Source organism: Limulus polyphemus, unplaced genomic scaffold (assembly GCF_000517525.1).
Source record: "Limulus polyphemus unplaced genomic scaffold, Limulus_polyphemus-2.1.2 Scaffold1099, whole genome shotgun sequence".
NCBI classification, from domain to species: Eukaryota; Metazoa; Arthropoda; class Merostomata; order Xiphosura; family Limulidae; genus Limulus; species Limulus polyphemus.
This window is the reverse complement of record NW_013666709.1, coordinates 55,935-64,484: the sequence shown is the minus strand read 5'-3', so window position 1 is coordinate 64,484 and position 8,550 is coordinate 55,935. Positions and strand designations below refer to the sequence as shown.

Sequence of the window (8,550 nt, the reverse complement as noted above, 5' to 3'; positions counted from 1 at the left end):
CTGGAACAACGTTGTGTTCTTGTCCACGAAACTCTAGGAATAAAGTGGCAAGGGTCGTTCCTCCAATATTTCGACATATTTCGCAAAATTTATGTTGCCAATGCACTCCACTAAGCTCGATCTCCCACCAATCCAAACAGCTTCCCAAACCATCACGCTGAAACCACCATGCTTCACAGTTGGCTGCAATCTGTTGAGCCAAAACTCTTGGTGAGGCATTCTCCAGACCCATATTTTTCCACTGTCCAAAAATTGAGCAAATCTTGATTTGTCTGAGAACAATACGGTCTTCCAAAAGTCCAGAGGCTTGGTCATCATACCACTTGCCCACTTCTTTCGTCTGACTATGTTGGCAGGTCTTAATAAGGGCTTCTGTCTAGCTGCTCTGCAACGATAACCCAATCTGTAGAGAGTCCATTGAACAGATTTCGGGCTCATCCCACCGACTTTGGCCACTTCTGCAGTCGTTAATTTGGGATCCATTTCGATGCTCCTCTTGACAGCCTTTTTTGTCCTCTCCGATGGACCAGGACGACCCGGAAGCTGCTCAGTTGTTTCCTTGCCGTGTTTCCTGATTTGCACGATGATTCTGTTGACTGTCGAAAGCGGGATTCCCAAATTCTGCGAAATTTGCCGCTGACTTATTCCACCATCTGCCTGACCAACTAACTATCCTTCCTCTAACAAAATCTGACAAATCGAGAGAACCTTCAGTTCTAGGCATGTTGTAGCACAAGATAATTAGTGTGTGGACCATTTTCATTTATATAGTGCTCTGTGAACACAAATTAGTTAGCATAAATCAGTTAAATGACAAAAAATTAGGTGTCTATTTACTTATGACCACTCAGTGTACATATATAATGTATTATAACTGAAATGTGACTGTATTTTACAAAACACTAGTCCACTAAAACACAGCCAAGATATGGTAACATGAGTGCATGTGCACCGCATCATTGAAACTTCTGTAATGTTAGCCAAGCATGGCTAAAGGGTTAATATAATAAAAATAATAAATAAAATATACGAGATTTAAGCCATTTAGACTAAACATTTGTGTTTTCATGTTATAATTTGTAGTCATTCTATAACAAAAAAGGCATAATTTACATTTATTTCCTAATTTTTTATCAACCAAACTCAAACAGAGAATTGATAGTGAAAATAACAGATAAAATATACAGTTCTTCTTAAAAAACGTTTAATACTTACTTGGAGATTATAAAGAGTTTGTACGTGAAATTTTAAAACTTTCTGATTCACAAAAATATTGTTTAATCTTAAAATCAAAATTACTTTGAATGTCGCATAGTCACCATTCCAAAAAAAAGGCACGAGAAAAACATTACTTAAAAAATTGTAAAACTTTATAAAAAAAAAAATTTATATTTTCCATTTGAAAGCCTTGTACTGTTTACTGATAATCTGCAGTAATCTGGCTTACTAATGTGAAAGTTATAGCATGAAAATTATAACAAGCACAAAATGGTTACGAGGTCAGTTAATTGGACCAAGCCTGTTCTGAAAAAAAGAGTTTAAAAAAAGTTTAACTATTACATTTACAATGGCTGTCAAAAACAGTTTCATTTTGCCAATATAAATTGTACAAATAAGGTACTTTATCATTCAACAAATAATTTATTTAAAACAAATTTTTTACACTATTCCTTGATGCCCATCTAGTTAGATAAAACTTGTTTTCTGCAAAAAAAAAAAAAAAAAAAAAAAACTTAGTACCTTCTTCTTCTCGAAGCTGTTCTGGCTGCCCATCTAAGTCAATTTTATCTTCCTCCAGACCAAATTCCTCATTGTCCACAGGCCTGCTTGTTAAATGCCTCTGATAAAGCTGAAAGTATAATTAATTAAAAATGTATGAGATATACAATATTTCTACAAGGTGTTTATAACTTTTAATACACTGCTCTAACCTTTTTCAATGAGAATACTAAAAATCAGAAGGTAGTAATGTATTTTATTTTTCTAAAGTTCGCACTAAGTGTACGTAATAAGGATTAATTATTTTGAATACAAAGTTAAAAATACAGTAAAACATGAAAAATACCGTACCTTGGCAGTTTCTAAGAAATATCTCAAACATTCACAGATACATAAAAAAAAAAGACCTAAACTCAAATGAATCACAATGTTACCTTAGACAAGGTTTTTGAAAGAATAGGTCGTCCTGGAAGAGCAAAAAGCTTCTCAACTCCACCAGTTTCTTTCCAGTGCATAAGTCGTTTAGTTGGAGGAGCCAAGTCAAGGGTGGTAACAATATCTGTTGTATCAGACAGCTGAGACTTCATCTCCTCACCAGATATATTTTTCACCTCATCAACAACCAGCTTTCGTTTACGCTTACCTTTAGCTTTTTCTGCTCCTAAAAAGAAAAACATAAAGAAAGAGAGATAAATAGAACACACCGAATATTACATGTCAATACACATTAACAGTGATATTGAAATAAAACAGTAGATACTAATAATCATACTAAAAAAATTGCAAATCAGCATTTAAAGACAATGTTTTGAAAAGATCAAAGGAAACCACTCTCACCAACTGTAATTAAACAAGGTAAGCAACATTATAAAGATACCAAAAAAACAATTTCACCAACTTCAGTTAAGTAACAGAGTAAGTAAGCAACAAGATAAAGACCAAAGGAAAACAATAAAGTCTCCAACTGATATTAACCCTTTCCACACGAGTCACAGGCCATGTCATCGCATTTGTTGACTCGCATTCAAAATTTTATTGAGCTAATATTTTATGAATTTATATCAGTAAGTTGGTATCAAACTGTAGATTATAATTCAAATTTTAGTATTATACATTATCCAATTTCTTAATTTAAAAGTAAATATAAAAAAAAACACACCTAAACATCAATGTTTGTGTGTGTCACATGGTATGTTGAATGCAGCACTGGTTCAAATTGGATGTTTGTGATGTCAAAATACAAAGTCTATAGTTTCGTATGAATTAGGAACTCAAATTTCCAATATTAACAAGTTACAATATAAAGTAAGAACTTCCTATGTTTTCTATTTACTGAGGTATCGCTCATGTACTGAATCAAACACAATGGCCCCACTCACCTCTTTCCATTTTTGGAAATGCTCCCTTATATTTATTTACTTCTGTCTATGATCTGTGAAATAACAAATACTTGTGCTGCTGCTTTTTCTTTCCCACTGGTTTTCTGTAACATTTTATCATTAAAGTGCTCTAAAAAATAGTGATTCTTGTGATTCATTCTTCATACCTCAGCATCATCCAACTTCACTGTGAGAAAATGTCTCATACATAAAATACAACTAGCAGAAGATATATACGAATTCAATAGGAAATTAAAACTTAACGAATATTTCTATGAAGGTTAAAATAAAGATGAATCCTTAGTAAAAAGTAAAGAAGAATTTAATAATAATAAAAAGTCTGATATTACAGTGTTTTCTTTTATCTATCTATCTATCTTTACCCTGTACTATAGTGGCATCAAGTGGTGCAAGAGCAAATGTCTCTTCTTCATTATGGATTAATGTTGTTTGGTCTTGAGGCATGACATCTGGTTGGGGAAGCACACTGTGGTCAGCATCTAATGGTGGAGGCATGCCTTCATCCCCCCCACCCCCAGTATCACCAGTCTGCATGGGTTGAAGGACTTCTTCTGGCGGAGGGACAGAACCAGGTGTAGAAGGAGCTGACATTCCTCCCATGGAAGAAGGGCCCATATCTGTTGAATATAAAATTGTTTTTACATGAACCCCCTCAACCAGTGTTATGCAACTTTCACAAGCAGATTCAACAAGGTTTAATTTCTAACATTAAATGAATAATGTTTTAAAACATTTGAAAATACATCTTTTGAACAATTAATAAAGGATATATTATTACAGTTATATATTATATGGTATAAACTATAAAAATTTACGTATTGATATTACTTGGCCCTAAGGAATTCTTCTGACAGAGAAATAGAACTCATGTTACTTACAAGTAAAAACACTGCACTAACTAAACATATATAGTTTTGTTAACATAATAGATTTATAATTCATAAATATGTTTTTTTTCACATTTAAAAAAATATACCTTTATCGTAAAATATGACTTGGAGTTTTCTACACAAACTGAGAATATTCAAAATGCATTATCATGATTACTAGCAGTAAAACATGTTTCTGCAATACGGAAAAGTTAATATAACAATCAGGAATGAAAATGGGCAAAGGAAATATTATGGGTGCAATTCATAGCATGAAAGGTGCAAAGTATCCTAAGGGAAGGTCTGGGGACATGATCCCTAGTAAAAACATTTTAAACATTAGAAGTTCTCTTGTGTATACTCTCTCTTTCTTCTTTTTTTTTTTTTTTTGCCAGGTGTAATATCCTTAAAGTTTGGTTAGTCATCTGAATGTTCTATGTGCTTTATAGTAGTTTAATATATCCAAACTGTAGAGTGCAACCCTGTGATGCACAGTTTGTTAGTTCACTACATATTGTGCATAATTTTTTTTCTTGGTAAATCAACATCAATTAATTTTCCCAGTTCTGACTTCACTGCTTGTAGTTTACTCCCGACAACAAATGTAACATCTAGTTCTTTCATCAATCAGTCTCACCTGAACTAGTTTTTAACAAAATTATCAACTTCCTTAGCCCCTGATTCATCATACTGCTTGATAACCTCTGTCATTTTAAAAACTAATTCCATCTTTCAATAAAATCAATGTTCAAACTTTCAATAATATTTTTGCATGAAAAATCCATACTGTATACTATGACATTTTGCAAATTTGGGAAAACGTATTAACTACATTCTGATTACAAAAATTACAATATGGCCCTTGTTTACAAAACCTAGAATTTGAGAGTGCATTTTTGAGAGTAATAAAAAAAAAAAGATAAAATACTCAGGGTTCTAGCTGTCACTAACCAAATTGCCACTTCTATTGGCAAATTTTTATTTACTTTAAACCACTAAATTGCAACCATAAGACACTTTAGTTAAGTTAATGTGATATCTCATCTAAAATAAAAAATTACGAAGAGATTCTATATCATATTTAGAGTCTATAACTTGTTAATATTACCTTTACTTGTCCTCAAAATATCTCAAGTGTAAATGTTAATGGTGCCAACCTCAGTCATGATACTTTTATTTTTATATATACAAAAAAAAGAAACATTTTCTTTACCGAACAATATAATTTCAAGTTCCTGTGATCGTATTTTAGGTACATTTTCTTTCATTATCTAACTAAGACAAGACTAGTTATAAGGCCTTATATGAAAAGATTAAAAATTCCTAAAACAAAATATTAAAATATTTTGATAAACCAAGACACGTGTTAAAACGTCAAGTTGTGCATAATGTTTATGCTTTTTTCAATTAATGGTAATTATAATTACTTCACAATATATTACTTAAAATCTTGTGACTTGAATGAAGTGATGACCAAAATTATTATAAGATGCACTTTTAAAAAAATGTCAATTTTAAACACAAAAAATGCACAGAATGAAACCAGCATTGGTTTGTTTACATTCTATTTCTTTAGTAGAACACCTTATAACAACACACAGGCCACTACGTTTCCTCCCACAAACTAAACCACATGTATCATGGTATAATTGAGCTATGTATGCATTACATGGACACGTGCTTTTCATGAAAACAAAAGAACTATTAAGTCGAGAACTGAACAATTTGGACAAAATTATTTTTAATAAAATGGCCTATATATATATAGGCTGAAAAAGTTTTTTATTATGAAGAAAATATCAGTATATTCTCGTTAATGTGAATGCGAATTACCCACCTCCCAAATATTATTCCAGGATTATTAAGAATATGTTCAACAATCCTGAGCAACATCAAAAAGCTAGAAATCTGATGATTGACAAAAAAGATTATCATCCCTACACATCAAAACTTAGTTCAAAAGAAATATAAAAATTGTCACTGAATGTAGCATCACCTGCTGTTCTTTCACTTTAATGTTATTTGATTACACTTGCACATCTAGTTTATAAAATTTGATACATTCATGATACGGGACTAGAAATCATACTTATGTTAAACTATACAGTATTCACTACGTAATATCATGTAATACTAACCATACACGTCATCATCATCATCAGACTCTTCTGGTCTAACTTCTGCTTGTGGTGCAGATGAGGGGCCTTCCTGAGCCTCTGGGGGATTATCTGTATTACTGGTATCCATGGGTACATGACCAAGTGGGGCATCATCAAAAAGTCCAGTTGGCTCAAATAACCCTGCATCTCCCTCTTAAAAAACAATAACCATAATTTTAAAAATCAATAGAGTAAATTGTTGGATCTTTAACCTTTAATATCCTGAGCAGTAACTTGTTTTCACCTTCATGCAGCATCACCAAAAGTTATATTCAACTCCAATTATTTCAGTTACTTACATAAAACTAAGTTGTCTATTTATGAAAGTACACAACTATCATGTTACATGCAGCTTGCACAGTCTTGTACACAATAAATAATTGCTATAAACATTTTTGTCACATTAAATATACCTGTATAACTAAATTTTTGGTAATTAATAGTTATACATCTCTAGATGTATATACATACAAAAAATTATTCTTATAGCAACAAAAACAAAATATTAATAACTACAAAAGTGTTACATACTACAAACAACTTCACAAGGTCAGGAAAAAATAGAAACATCAATCTTCAAGAAGTTGAAGGAAGGGAGGGAGGTAAACATAAGAATTCAGTTGATTGCAAACTTTATAAAGAAGGTTAATCATTTAACTATATATTATATTCTTTTGTCAGGATTTAAACCCATTTGTTTTTATGATGTAAAAGAGAAACTGAAGGTCTGTGTCTAAGTCAAAAAATTACAGCATAGATTCTACACTTAGTTACAAAGGCTACGTGAACTATATTTGCTTCATATTGTATCACTAGATCTTTCAGATACCATAAAAAATGGAACATATAAAAATCTCTGACTGTACCTCTTAAATTTCATTAAAACATTAATCAGAAAGTCTGTGTAAACATGACTGTTCAACATCAGTTGTCCCAGAGCAATATACTAATTTTCTTTGTAATTTCACCTGTTTCAGATTATAGTATGAGTATACAAAAACAATACATAAACTTGGCACACAGACTGATAAAGGACCAATAAGTTTCATATTGTAAATCAGATGTTATCCATAACAAGAGATTAAAGTGTGGGACAGTTAACTTTTAAACCACCCTGTATACTAACTATATGTATAAGATATATCTAAATCTCTGAGGATTATTCTCTCTTAAAACGTAAAACATAAAAAAAGAATGAAGTTTTAATTTTCTCTAATGAAATGGATGGGCCTAATGGGCTTTAACAAGCATATGAATATTGGGCTATAAGTTTGAGAGTTTGAGTCTCAAGTCCTTGCGTTCTTCGACATTGAACCTGTTTGTTCAGAAGACCATTCACATGGCTTAATCCAGCTTCAATGATATACAAACTTGGAAAGGCATAGAGCAGTTAGTTGCATAGGCCAACCATAGGTCTTTATTCACCCCCTGTACAGTCTCATCACCAACTTTGGGAAACCCTGCTCTAAAGTATGCATTGAAAGTACCCTAACCAAAAGCCTTCTCAAATATTTCGCTCCAAAACTACTATATTATATCTTATAATTTGTTGCATTAACTACAACCAACCCAGTAATCCCTTTCCTACAGTTCCTCCAAAACTTACATCTTGCATCCTATAATTTGTTACACTAAATACAACTTACCCAACAAGCCTTCTCCTACAGTTCCTCCAAAACCATCATCTTTTAGTGGAGCATCAAGGGACATGTTGGGTTTGGAACTAGAAGGGCCCTGTTGGCTGGCTTCATGAGGTTCATGAGATGTATCTTCAGGTTTATCTTTGTTTCTGTCTTCTCCTAACAGTAGACTTGCATGATCAAAACCTTCATCAATGTTTGTTGCATCTCGAGCTAATTCAGGATCATCAAAACCCATATCACCTGAAACATGAAGAAAAATTCTGGAGGTAACCATTTTCTAAATAATGATTTTTTCACTTCTTCCCTGTACACAGTATCATCCCTATGTGATTATAAAGCTACAGCAGACAAATAGGAAAAAGAAGTAAAGCAAACAATTATCTCTTCTAGTTACGACCCTTGTACTCGGTTGCTGCTTGATTTAGGTTGTTAAGCCTTTAAAAATTTTGCATGTGGAGGACATGAAACAAAATAATTTTTTTAGGTTTTATATATACTTTTGAATAACTAAAAAATCATAAATTACTACATCAGTACCATAGAATTATACTATAATTTATCAAATGTAGTAACTAAGCTGCATTTGGGTCTAAAAAAATATGAACTTTTGAGCAGATTAAAGACACAACCTACCTCATTGAAATCTTGATTTAAAATAAAGAAATGATGCTAGGTACATTAGAAAGGCTGAGAAAGCCACAAGGGGAACATTCTGAGCTTTCTACTGGTTTTTACATGTCATATACAGAAGTGTATACAA

The 8,550-nt window shown here is 32.2% G+C and overlaps 1 protein-coding gene across 2 annotated transcripts in view; it reads right to left on the bottom strand.

Moving 5' to 3' along the window:
• LOC106462126 (double-strand-break repair protein rad21 homolog) overlaps positions 1-8,550 on the bottom strand; it is a 37,177-nt gene that overhangs the window by 4,715 nt on the left and 23,912 nt on the right. For both annotated transcript variants that reach the window (XM_013922016.2, XM_013922015.2), the window contains exons 5-9: positions 7,794-8,030; positions 6,127-6,300; positions 3,482-3,736; positions 2,154-2,380; positions 1,741-1,849 (exon numbers count right to left, since the gene is read on the bottom strand). In XM_013922016.2, coding sequence (XP_013777470.1) covers positions 1,741-1,849; positions 2,154-2,380; positions 3,482-3,736; positions 6,127-6,300; positions 7,794-8,030 — 1,002 coding nt within the window. The remainder of the gene's footprint in view (positions 1-1,740; positions 1,850-2,153; positions 2,381-3,481; positions 3,737-6,126; positions 6,301-7,793; positions 8,031-8,550) is intronic.